The following is a 13,653-nucleotide window of genomic DNA, read 5'->3' as shown; positions in this document are numbered from 1 at the left end:
GAAGTAAAAGTGTGTCATGTTTCCTCAGACAACTGCAACTGAAAAAAGAAGCAGTTGAGAGTTCTGTGGCTCCACACTGAAATTCAAACAACTGATGGACTGATCTAGTGGTAAAAGTTCTTCCAGGAAGGATTAATGCATTGGTGTTCCTTTCTGTTAAATCTTAGTGCAAAATCTTGAAGAGGAAGTTGGAAGAGGGGATGGTGTTTACAGAATATGAGCAAATTCCAAAGAAAAAGGCAGATGGGATCTTCACCACTGCTGCCTTGCCTGAAAACACTGAGCGCAATCGTATCAGGGAGGTCGTTCCATATGAGGAGAATCGAGTAGAGCTGGTGCCAACCAAAGAAAATAATACAGGCTACATCAATGCTTCACACATAAAGGTAAAAGCTTTCTTGAACTTTGCTGTGCAAATTAAGGTATGTTAAAGCTTTGTTTGCATTTCTGGGTGCAGAGCAGCATATTCTGTAACTCTGGAGCTTCTGAAAAGGTAACCTGGAATATATCGCTGCCCCTACAGGTCAGTATGAGCATCTCTAAAGTCCCCTGTCAACTAAAGTGCTTGAGTTGATTTACTTGCTAGAGATTGCAAAGTCTTTTTGGAGAGAGATCATTGTTTTGTGTGGCAGTTTAGGCTGGGTGTCCCCTGCCACTGCCACATGAGATACACCTCTGGTGTCCTGGGTGCCCACCCACAGGGGTGGACACAGGAAACGGCGTATTTCTACCCATAAGTCCTGCACCCTATAAGGCCATCTGCAAAGTCATTTCTCTTCCTCTTTCTTCCCTCTCTGCTCCCCTGGGAGATGTCCTCTCTTATCGGGTAATGCCGGGGGAGTATCCTCAAGGCCTCTTAGGCCTGTCTAGGCCTAATGCCAGGAGGAGAATGGAGGGGGGGGGGCAGTCTCAGACCTGGCCAGCCTGAGACTTGCCTAGCAGCGGGAGGGGGAAGAAAGAGCCCTGGGGGGTTTGGATTTACCCTCAGGTGGGAAGAAGGGAAGGATTGGGAAGCTTTGGGAATTCTGTGAGGGGTTCTGTATGCTTTGGGATACTCTTTGCCACTATGCTTTGTAGTTTGTAGTTCTCTGTAGCTTCACCAATTGCTTTTCCATTTAAACTTTCCATCACTCTCCAATCCATTTGTGTGAGTCTCATTCTTTTGTCCCTTTCGGGGCAAGAGACGATCTGTCTGGCCCCAAACCAGCACATTTTGTTGGGTATTTTATGCCTGCTTCTACCAGCTGATTGTGGAATATCTCTTTTGGTTAATGTAGAAGGAGTTGCTATGTTTCTTAAACCTCGTGAATATGAGTTGAATCAGCCCCAATAGTGGCAACGTTGCATGGCTGCCATGACTCTGTACCTGAAACAATGAGCAGTCAATACATGTTCTGATTTATCAGTCCCAATGGCCTTGCAGGCCACTGGGGAACTACAGCCACCCATGCAGAATGAGTCCTTGCAATTGATTGGTGCAGCCTGAAAGAAGTATTGCACTAGATTTGACTGAAACACTTTTCCATTTACTAGCGCATAGGATGTGGCTTCTAAAGCTATGTTTCAAAGTAAGTTTTTATCCAGAAACTTCATATTTCTCATTATTTTAAATTATTTCTGTTAAATTGTGATCTGTTACTTACAAATGTGGCCGGTTTTAGCAGTGAACTATCTTGCAACAGCTGCAGATGCTTGTTTCTCTCTAAGCTTCCAGTCCTATTTGCAGTCTTTTGTTGGCTTTCACTCTACTTTGAGAGAAGTAACAGCACTCGCCTCCCTCAGAAGACAGATTCTCTTGTTGTCAGAGAGGGCTGTCTGCATTTTCTCATTGTCAAAATCCACATTAAAGATAAATAATTAAAAATTATAAATAAAACATCCTGTTAAATGAATATTTTCCTGGAGTAGGAGCCTTTTAAAAGTTTAAAGAGACTTGCTGGCCTCCTTGGTTGTGATTCACAGTGTTAAATCCTGTTGATTCAAAGCAATTTCTGAACCAGGATCCTGGCACTTTATCACTTTTCTGTGTAGCCTGGTAGGTAGCAGATAGTGAATTTTTGCATAATCAGCCGTTGCTATGATGATGGATTTCTGAGCCCAGAATTTTTCATCTACTTTGTAGGAGGCCAAAACCAAGAAATACCTAACATAAATTATACCCACAAAACAGTACTAGCCAGAAAATAATTTCCCCTGGCTAGTTTTGTGTCTGTGTTATACCTTATGTGTCAGTGTTGGACACACTTGCATCTCACATTCCCAGAGCACCTGGAACACAGGCACAAATATTTCAGTGCATTGCAGTGGTCCCTGCCAGTATTTTCCTTGTGCCCTCGTGGTGGCATGTATGGAAGCCAAGCAGATGTGCTTTTGCTTAGAAGGTGAAATTGCATCTGTGAAATTTACCTCAGTATCACAGTGTGTGTGTCTATGTCTGTGTGTTTCCAGCCCAGTATTCATTTTTTAATATCCTGCAGTTAGGGCATTAGAATGCAGTAAACATTCCAGGCATCCCATTCCCTCCAGACTATTTATGGTCCTTTCATAATTATGTACCAGGAGGCTGGATATTTGGACCAGAAGTCAGCAAAGAAAACTCCTATATCATTCTGATAAGATCCATGCCTGAAGGATTCCAGCTCCCACTGCTTAGTCTGCAAGCCCCACAGTTTCACAGTATTTCTCTGCTTATTTATCATAGACTTTTGCTGTTAAGATACGAAGATCGCTGTCTGTATCAGAGAAAAAAAAAATTGTAATTAAATTGATCTATTAAGCCAAAAGGTTCTTAAGACAACATCATCTGACTGTGTCAGTTCAGGATTAGCTTTCAAAGCTCTGATACTATACCAACACCCAGGAGTGCAGACAAGCATGCAAGCGCCAGACCAGTCCTAGCCCTAGCACAAGATGCCAGTTAGTGCTGTGCAGTTTATATTTTTTTCCCATCTAGTATGGGAACCTGAGGAGTCTGCCTGCATTAGTCTTGCAGATTTTAACCATCATTCAAGCAGGACAGTGCTACATAGTGTGAAATAAGAAAATGAGTGATGTGCAGGTTTGAAAAGAGGTTTCAGGGCAGTGAAAAATTTGTTACAAACACTCTGCTAGATACAGGTGTCAAAGCACAAGCATCCCAGCTTAATGAGCAGCTGTTTGAATAAGAAATAACTTGATTCTGTTTCTCAAAGTGTATTCAAAGGCCTGCACCTCAAACACAGTATATGGTTAAATCTGTCAGTTATTGATTGTTCCTTGTAGTGTTGTCTGCCAGCACCTTGATATTTTTGGACATGTCAGTATTTCTGTTGTAAACCTCCTTCTCCAGGATTTATAACTTTCTGGCTCTGGGCTAATACGTAGAATTAGAAGGTCTTAGCCTGAGAAGGAAAAACATTTTAACTTTCCAAAGTAATTAATGAATCTGGTTTTCCTTTTTGCTGGTAAGCACTTTTTCAGGTACCTTATCTCAGTCAGGTAAAGGAAGCAGTGTTCTACACTGGTTAACTCCAAGATAGTGCTGGCTCTGTTCAGGATACTGCATAATTTACAGTGTGTAAATCTGTGTGTTAGTGCCTTTACAAACAATTTCATTGCACATCACCATGCAAATGCACAAATATTTCTGTAGGCTGTGGTTGGTGATGCAGTTGTGTATTGAGAAATAGATGTAATCTACAGCTTTAGACAATTTTAAATTGCACAGGGCATTTGAAAGCCATTTAATGTGTTACTTTATAGTAGTATGCAGCTTCTGAACTGAAAAATCAAGGTGAGTGAGGAAGGGTAACTTGAAATTAAATCTGTCTTGATATTATGACTACCTGGCAACAGGCCTATCTGGGCTGTATGTAATGGACAATGTGTGGGCATAATGGCATCCCTTGGGGACTGTTTGGCCACGTCTTCAGCAGTGATTAGTGTAGTAAGAGTCTGTTTAAGAAATTATCTTTTTTCCTAAGTGAAAAACAATACAGGGAGATCCTAAAGAGCAGAGGCTTCCAGCATTTGTCCTGCAAAATGTTGTTTGCACTGAGGCTTTCTATACTATGTGTTAATTTGCAGCAATGCAGTGCCTTTTTAATGTATATAGACACTTCATCTGGTTTTTCTTTCAGCATGGATCTGTCACCCAGCCCAGGTGGTCAGTGAGCTGCTTACTTGTACTTAAGCCATATCTGAATTTTTTTTTTTTTTTCATCTTTATGATCCAAGACAAACAAATGACATTTTGGTCAATGCTTTATGTTTATTGGCATCAAGAAAGGACTTGGAAGCACCAGAGTTTGTGTTTTGTCAGATTTGTTCTTATCAAAAGGATGGGTTTTGTTCAAAATGTTGACTAAAAGTAGAAGAACAAAAGAGGAAAGGTTTCATTGTGTTTTCTTTTGTTCAAAAGGTAGTTCTGTCATAGACTCTGCTGAGAGTTTGGGCATTGATTGTGGTGTGTTTTTGCTGTTTTTTTTTTTTCTGTTACTCCCAGGTTACAGTAGGTGGAGAAGAGTGGCACTACATTGCTACCCAAGGGCCTCTGCCACACACATGCCATGACTTCTGGCAGATGGTCTGGGAACAAGGGGTGAATGTTATAGCCATGGTCACAGCTGAAGAGGTACGTAAAATCACAGAATGCAGCCCTTTTTGATGTGAGCAGATCTCTGGTTATCATTGCTTCCCACTCCACTCAACCTGTTTTCTCTAGCAACAACCCTTTTTCCTCTTGCTCTGAACATGTGCCTGTACTGCTCTAATACTGTGCTTTGTAACTTTCTGAAACTCAGTTTGGCAAGTACTGAAGTGAAACAAGCAGACCCCCCACATCCTCCTGCTTCACTTCAGTTTGGCCAAACCAAACAAAGATGTTTCCATTGGAATGGAAAGCACTGAACTGCTTCTGGTTAAAATGACACAGGCTTCCACCTCGTCCAAGGCCAGTTCTGCATACTGTCACTGTTATCAGCTGAAAAGAGACCAGAAGCTGTTGTTTCCATAGAAGTGTCCATGAAAAAAAAAAAAAGAGAGGGAGGGAGACAAATAGAAATCTTTTTCTTCTTATGCCAAGCAAAACATTTTTTTTCTGTGGTAATCCAAGAACTATGTGCTATGTTACAAAAACTGGCACATGTTGTTAACTAACACTGCATTCAGTTTTATGCTTGGTAGTGTTTAGCAAACACAGGGAGTGCCGTAGCACAGTAAGTCACTGTCCAGTTCCCGAGGCCGATCAACAAAAGCTACTTAGGGGTTGATGAAGAGAATCTCCTTCCATTTGAAGGAGAGGTTTTACAAGGAGGAGAATATTTACTGAGGTATTGTAAGCAGTAGCTGGCTTTTGCTGTAAGAGTTCATCAGTGCTTAGAGCTATTATGTGGCTGAGAATTTTAAGTTTTAAAGGATATTTTCTTCGCTTCTTGCTCTTCAGTAATTCGAAATGAGTATGCTTGACTTACCTGTTTTATGCCCTCTGTTTGCAGAGAATTATAACTGCAGGAATTAATGGCTATTTTTTTAAATTTGTTGTTGTTGTTCTTTAGGAGGGAGGAAGAAGTAAAAGTCATCGTTACTGGCCTAAACTGGGCTCTAAACACAGCTCAGCCACTTATGGGAAGTTCAAGGTGACCAATAAGTTCCGCACCGACTCTGGCTGCTATGCGACTACTGGTCTGAAGGTCAAACATCTCCTATCTGGACAAGAGCGGACAGTGTGGCATTTGCAGTATACTGACTGGCCAGACCATGGATGTCCAGAAGAGGTCCAAGGCTTTTTATGTAAGATTTCTTCAACTTCCCTGATAAAATACATCAAGGAAAAGGTTGCTCAGACTGTATTCAATTCACTGCACCTGGTTACAGCAGGGATTGATAGTGAATGGTTATTGCTGTGGTACACAAAGGCTTCAACTAGGTTGTACTTTGCTGTGATTTGGAGGGAAAAGTGGGATTCAAGAGGTAGGAGTGATTGAGGATTTTGGTCCTGAAAGACTCAACATAACAAGAGTTAAAATCAGAGGTAGCAGCAGTACTAAAGACTCGGGAAATTTTAAATAATAGGATACCTTTGCTGACTGATCTGTCAGTATAAGTTATTGCCACTTCCCAGCTACCTAATGAGTGTAGGAGATATTAGGCTGCACATAAATGGGGTAAGAGAGGTTCAGATGTTAATGAAATAGGGCACAACTCCTCCAGGTTCATAGGAGGCCCTTATCACTGACAGCCAGCACTTGGTAATCCAGAGGCATTGGACTTGTTGGAAAAAGAGCAGAGGGTTCCATCACACATGCAGCAGGTCTGAGCTCACTGCCATTCTCCTACCCGCATGTAGAATGCTAAGAGCTTCCCAATGGAGTGTCATCCTGGTTCATGCATTTCTGAAAACACAGCCATTATATTAACCTGTAAGGAGTTAATAATGCTTCCTACTTCTTAACAAGTAATAAACACTACCATAATAGGCAACAGGAATTCAAACATTATTTAACTAAAGCCACGTCCTTGGTGCTACAGTAGAGTGATACAGAGATCTTGAAGTTACCACAGAAGGAGTCTTTCCATGGTGTACTGATATGTTGGAGATGCCTGCCCTCGTAGTTTCTGAAAGCTTTAGCTGCAGTGGTGTGGCTCTGTTGTAACTGTCAGCAAGGTCCAGTTAGTTCCACTTCAGTCTCAACACAGCTGCCATCCTTCAGTGATCCATTCTCCTTTGTGTGGTATAAGCTTAATGTAAGTAGCATCCTCCTTTCCCCAGTTCCTGACACAGGGTTGGGAAATCAAAATGACACTTCAGCTTTGACAAAGGAGTGCCATGGGGTCTGTCTTTAAGGCAAAGCTATTGCCTGCTTCCTGATTTGTTTCATACTTTGTTTCTCCTACTAACCCCTACAGCTGTGTTTGGGCATGGCAATAATTGGAATCTGACCATCCCCCATTTCCTCTGTCCCTTTGTTTGCCACCACATATAGTCCTATTTTGCTGGTAGGCCTCCAGCCACAGCCTGCCTGTGTGGAAAGGACTTCTTAGGCTTCAGTGCCATAACATGAGTTGGGACAGGAGAGTTTGTCTCTGATCTCACTTCCACTCTGACTGGTGGGAATCTAAGTGTCTTAAGAGTTAATGCACCTGGATATATCCTTCTGAGCAAGGTCCATCATCTGTATCATGCATCTAGACTATGCTGGAATGATGTCTAGAGGTCAGAGTCAGAGCTGTAGTTTATGGTGTGTTTATCTGACCAAGTGAGCTTACAGTAGGTAAGGTTCTCTGTGCAGCTTGACAGTAGAATGCACTGAAGACTGGGACAGCCACACAATACATCTGTCCCTGAATCAGTACTTTCTAGAAATGACTTCAGGGAAGACAAAGATGAGCTCCCAGAAGGGGTCATAGCTGTTGAGAAACAAACCCTGAGCAGAGGAGTAGGTGAGATTCTGGCTCACTTTAGAAGGGAGAAAGCAGGGAGGGGCAAAGAGGGCAGATGGAGGTTTGCTTCCTATCTGATAGTGGCTTTGACAGGCAGTAGAGGGACTTAGCTGTTGTTTTGATCCGGTTAATAGCAGGAATTAATGTTAGTCATGTCTAGAATCATCTGCTTAGGGGACCTGAAGATTTGCAGAAGGGAAAACAGAATTTAATTTTTTTTAAAGAACTGTTTAATTTAAAGGAGCAGACACTAAAGTAATAATAGACACCAAGCTGGTACCTGCTGGTTTCAGTGCTGTTCAGCACACCCTGTCCAAAATAATTAGTGTGTGGTGAAAAATGTAAATTATTGCCACTTCGACCAAGAATTACTCTTCCATATGCTTTTTTCCCCCCATATTTTATGTTTAGGTGCATAGATGTTTGCAACCTCACCTGCCTTTTATCTTGCAGCTTACTTGGAGGAGATTCAGTCTGTGCGTCGCCACACCAACAGTGTGTTGGACAGCAGCAACAACTGTAACCCTCCTATCGTGGTTCACTGCAGTGCAGGGGTAGGAAGGACCGGAGTGGTTATCCTGACAGAACTGATGATTGGGTGCTTGGAGCATAATGAGGTAAGTCAGCTTCTTTCTCCAGACAAACCCTGAGTGCCTTTCTTGACTTAACTAGCTACGTGTCTGAGTAAGCTAAAAGATACTGAAGTGCTTTCCATTACCTTTGTGAGACAAGAGCCTTAAATGCAACAGGCAGAGATTTCCCATGGCAGGTTATTTATAGTTTTCTGACAAGTTGTTAATACACATTTTTATTAGTATTTCTTTAGTACATTCAAAATTAGGGCTTTTTTTAGCTCTTTCAAGAACTTTGCAAATTTATATATTTATTTAATTAACAGTCTAGAAAGAGCATGTTTACAAGGATTACCTGAGAGAAGCTAGAGAATAAAGTCTTCTTCCTAGCTCTTTGAACTAGTTCTTTGCCCTCTAAATTCACTCCTTGGACTGCTTCCCTCTCTCTTGTACTGTCTCTAATTCCATCTGGAAACAAAACTTAACTGTCTTAAGAAAAAAATGTGTTTGTATGTGGGGGAATAGTAATATGGTCTGGAGTTGAGAGTAAGAGCACCAGCGGAGTAGCCATGTGTAGTAACTTGCTTTTCATCTGTGTGACATGTCACTGGGGAACTGTCCGGGAAGAGCATTACATCTTGAATAACAATATGCCACACAGTTTCCAAGCAATAGCTATTGAGACTGAGGATTTCAGTTGCCAAAGAAACTGTTCAAAGATCAAAACCTCTTGTAGAGGTAAGAATGCAGCAGGAGTGGCAGATATGTATCATCTGCCCCTCCATCTATCACCCACTAGATGAATTGCACAGCATTCAGGGGAGCCTGGATGCATGCACCGAAATGCTCACCTACTTCTGTGTTACCATAGAGGAGTTACAAACAGGAGCCTTTCTGTGCAAAGCACTGTGCAAAGTGCAGCTTTGGCTCATGCAAAAATGTGAATCCTAAAGCAGGCAAATACCAACCTGCTTTCCACTTCATCACTTTTTTTTGTTTTTTTAAGTTGATGCAAAAAGTAATTTTTTTGTTCTGTGTTAGCCCCCTCCAGCAGCTTATCGTTCTGTAGTTTCAAGATCACCTAGAGATCCTGGGCTCAGTTCAGCTGAGATGGCCCTTCCCTAACTCTGGGCCTCACTAGAGGTGAAGCCATCACATAGATCCATGTCACAATTTATGCTGTTTTCCTTTCCTTTTTATTTGGGGGGGGGGAGAAGGGGGAAGAAGGAGATGACTCGGACAGAAAGGACCCACAGATACATACTTTGGGAATCCTGCAGACTTCCTATCCTGACTGCTGTTTAATAACTACTCATGTGGGACAACAGCTCTGACTCTCTAGCCTGCTTGACTTCTTTCCTTATGTGCTGGCACCTGGAAGTGACTGCTGCTGTTCCCACAGCACTCATTACATTTCTGCATGCCAAAGGAAATCTAGATAGTTACAAGAGCCATACCTGAATCACTTGTGAGCATCAGTTTAGCTGTGTCTGCTTCATAGTAACTTCTGTCTGCTAATGGTGTGCCAGGAACAAGCACCAACAGTTGTGCAATAGTTCTGGACACCTTAGTTTGTGGTTTACAGAAGTCACTTGTTTGGCACAGTAGCTAAGTAGCAAGTGAAGATAAAGGCAATACCTCAACATCTGAGCCTTGACATTCGAAAGAATTCTCATCAGATTCACTCAGAGCTGATGGTAGTGCTCATTAATAAGGGATTTGTCTGATGTGCCTTAATTAAAGCATTCTTCTGTCTTGATTAATGATGAAAATCATCACTAATATTAAAGACAATTTTCCTTAAGGGCATTGTTGCTCTAGATCATACTAAGTCAATATTTTTGGTTTATTAAAACCTAATTAAAAAAATAAATTTAAAAATCATAATGTTATATTTTCAGTTTGTGACAGTGCATTCTGCACAGAGAGGGTTCATTCTCTTGCAGCAGTTCTGTTGGTTTATTTTGAAGCAAGATTAATTGGGATGTTTTTCTATAATAAAATTACTTAAAATCCTTTAGTCTTACGAATTGTTTGATTTCCTCAGAAGTGTCATAGTAAGCAGAGTTACTACAGTTAACATGTGAGCAATGAAGAGAAAGAGGAAGGAGGTTGAAAATTCTGATACAGACCATCTTGGAAAGCCTGCTACCAGAGCTCTTGAGTCTGAGGTTTCAGATTTAGGTAGAAAGTCATGTTTAATCAAATACCTTACATATTCAGTCAATCTGGCTTCTAAGCAGTAGCTGCTTGAGTCTAAAGCTGTTTATCTCATGGCAGGGATAGAATTTCAGTAACTTGCTGTATAGTGATGTGTCACATCATTACATCCTTACTGCTGTAGACAAGTAGAACAAGAAAGTAATTGATATCCTGCTCTACCAACTTCTGCTTCAGACTTGGCACTGGGACATGAGCTCATGATTGCAGCTGTAGTGTGTTTTCATAAGAGAGATCTTTTAGTCTGGGAGACAGAAATGAGTGGCAGTTTTGCTTGTTCTTTTTGCAAATGCCATCTTAGCATTTTTTGGACGTGTATGTTGTAATTGAGGTGAGTTTGAAGATTCTGCTTACCTGGAGTAAAATGCTGAGCTGACTACAAATAGCAAGGTCGAATAGGAGGACAGATTTTTTTCTCATTTCTGAGATAGGTCAGAGCCATGTTGAGGTGCACAGATCACTGTGTTCCCAGTGAAAAAAAAATCAACAAGCTGTCAAGCACCAAACTTCTGAGAGGGGCACATGTAAGAAGGGTGTGCAGGTTGAAGCTGGCCTGCGTTTTTGTTGTAGTTGCTCAGGTGAGATCAGGTTCCACGCGCCTCGGCTCAATGAAGGCCTGCGTGGCTTTCATAAGCATCCAAGTCCACAAGGCAGAGTTAGCCGAGTTAAATGGAACAAGCTTAGGTTTTCCTTTGCACCTGTTTGAAAGTAATACGGCATTACTCATCAGAGATCTTTGCACTTGTTGACTTTAGAGATGTCCTTTTCATAACAGCTTGTTGGGTATGTGGCAGAATACTTGGCCTTGTTTTCAGAAAGTGATAGCCTGTGAGCTGGGGCCTGTTTACACAGAATGGAGATGATGAGATTTCTGTATGGACAGAAATGGATATGCAGTGTGATTTTTATTTTAAGCTTTCCAAAAGACTTCAGTGGGCATGGAAGCAGACTCCGTGCCCAGTTGCACTTCCAAGAGTTAGCAGCAGTCTTAGTTTGTTTCTCTGTCCAGGCATTTTGCTTGTAGCATTTCTCATCTCAGCCAGAAGACTTGCTAAGTTTCTTTTTGTTATTGCTGGAATGACAAACTGGCATTCTAAAGTGCAGTTTGTGTTGCCTTTTGGAATAACTGTTCTTCAGTTTTGAACTGCTTACGAGCTTCCTCATAAAGAGCATGTTATCTTAGAGCTTGCATTTACTGCTGCCACAAAAAATGTGTCCCCCTCATCTTGGGTCATATTACATGCCCTTTAGATTTGGAGCCTGGCAAGCTGAGCTTCGTGGCTTGGTGACTTCTGAATAGCTCCTCATATAACTGCTGTAACAGACAAAATGCAGTCACATCATAGGTTTTTTTGCTCTGTAAAGGCCAGAGATGTGGTGGTAACACCTAATGAAATTTGCAGAGACTTCTAACACTTTACCTCATCTCATGGGCCTCTGTGTCACAGATTTTAATTTGGGCCATTACAGGGTGCCTGTGCTCCAGTGTGCTTGATGAGGTATGGGATGTGCTTTCACATTGGACCTCCTGATCGTCCCCACTTAGTGTGCTCTAATTCCTATTGCAGAGCATTTTCAAGGCATGTGCATGAATTTCTTTTAGAAGAAACTAAGCTGGAAGATGCATCCTTAGAGAATATCTAATGTGTCCCAACTGCTAGTTGGACATTCAGTAGATGACAATGGACCTATGCTGGCCTGAAGTCTGCAAAATACTTATTGCAGATATTAGGTTCTCATTTCACTTTTACAGATGTATTTCTTCAGGAGAATTATTTATTAGCAGAGTCTTTGCCATGGAAGGTCAGGTGTTAAGAGTTTATGGACCTTTTGGTGACAATGTGTTCCCTTGTCCTTTAGTGGAAGGATCAGTATATTTACCTGCACTTTTAATTTTGTCCAAAGGATCTTCGTGCCTGTGATCCCAACGCCTTTTAAAGGTTTTTGTCGTTTCAAAAATCTCTCAGATCCTCCTTCAATGAGTAAGTTTGATCTGAGGGCAGTATGCAGGTGTTATGGCATCTGTTCGTGCACTCAGTGGTAGAGTCTGAAGCAAGCTGTTGAAATTTTGTACTAGACTGTCTTGATGTATCTATCTAGCCTTTAGCTTGAGATAATGTGATAGATTTATCTTACTGAGTTGGAAATAGGTATGTTGTAGTAGAAACTAGTAGAACTCCAAAAGAAGCCATACTGCATTGTGTTCTGCCAATGGTCTGCTGAGAGGTAATCAGTGGTACACAACTGGAAGAGAGGCCGTTGGTCATCTGCCCATTTACATCAGTCCAGAAATTCCCATTAGCCTTAGTGGGGAAAGCCCTGGATGGACAGTAACCTGACTGCTGTAATATTCCTTGAAATGAAAGCTGGTGGAAAAAAATCCCGTGTTTTACTCTGGTTGGTTATAATTCACTACATTGAGTAGTTCTGCATCAGATAACTGGTCTTTGAGACAATAATTGATTAATTTAATGAACCTGCATCCTTAGGTGTGTTTTTCTCCCCTGTTCTTTACAGAAAGTGGATGTTCCTGTGATGCTGAGACACCTGCGGGAGCAGAGAATGTTTATGATACAGACCATAGCCCAGTACAAGTTTGTCTATCAAGTGCTCATCCAGTTCCTGCAAAACTCCAGACTTATTTAATCTTTTCAAAACATCCCAGACCCAGCTTTGTGGATCTGACTGAACCTTACTGATGCACAAGGGGGAACTACCTTGACAACACTATGTGCATATATTGCACTTTTAAAGTTGTCCTGAAAGTAAGGAATGATTGTTCTTTAACTAGTCTCCAGTGGATTATTTTATACAAGACGTAATTTATTTTTCTTTGAATAACTTGTGAATTACTTTAATAACTTTTAAAACTTACAGTGACCTTCAAGTTGAACCACATTTGACATGACTGGTCTGCATTGTAACATGTCCGTAAGGAAAGCAATCCTTTGTAGAGGTAGTTTACTGGCTTTTATTTTGCCACACAGCTTCTGAAATGAAGTTATTTGGCAGTGGGCTTTTTCTCACATAAGAACATTTTGGACCCAGATACATGGCTTCCAGGGTGAAAACGAGACCTGCTAGATATCAGCTACCGCTCGGTACAAGTGGAAGCTCAAGGGAACACAGTCATGGAGGAAGGAGACCTGAGTCTCTGTACCTGCAGCAGGCCACGTACCATAGGGCTCAAACGCAGGATGTTGTGAGAGCAGAGAGTTTTGGGTGCTAAACTGCTCAAATTCCACAAGAATTATGGTTTTAGATTGGCCCCTGGAAAAAAGAAATACATTGCTCTTTTAAATGAAGCCTTCCCTACTGTGTGCAATCCTTGAGATTTTGTGTGAGTTGAAGCAGTGCAGGGTGAAGTCACTGTGAATGAGTCTTTCAGGTAACTGTGGGTTAAACAGGTTGTGGTGGGATTCCTACACTTTTATTTCTAGTG

At 41.5% G+C, this 13,653-nt stretch overlaps 1 protein-coding gene across 1 annotated transcript in view; it reads left to right on the top strand.

The window, feature by feature from the left end:
- The window catches only part of PTPN14 (protein tyrosine phosphatase non-receptor type 14), a 71,103-nt gene extending 58,246 nt beyond the window's left edge, over positions 1-12,857 (top strand). The window contains exons 14-18 of the mRNA XM_054396010.1: positions 168-386; positions 4,484-4,612; positions 5,535-5,769; positions 7,873-8,036; positions 12,729-12,857. Of these exons, the coding sequence (XP_054251985.1) occupies positions 168-386; positions 4,484-4,612; positions 5,535-5,769; positions 7,873-8,036; positions 12,729-12,857 (876 nt within the window). The remainder of the gene's footprint in view (positions 1-167; positions 387-4,483; positions 4,613-5,534; positions 5,770-7,872; positions 8,037-12,728) is intronic.
- Positions 12,858-13,653: the final 796 nt, after the last annotated feature.

This window comes from Indicator indicator, chromosome 2, assembly GCF_027791375.1.
Source record: "Indicator indicator isolate 239-I01 chromosome 2, UM_Iind_1.1, whole genome shotgun sequence".
Lineage (NCBI taxonomy): Eukaryota > Metazoa > Chordata > Aves > Piciformes > Indicatoridae > Indicator > Indicator indicator.
The sequence above is the reverse complement of the archived record's forward strand: the minus strand, read 5'-3'. Positions and strand labels throughout refer to the sequence as shown.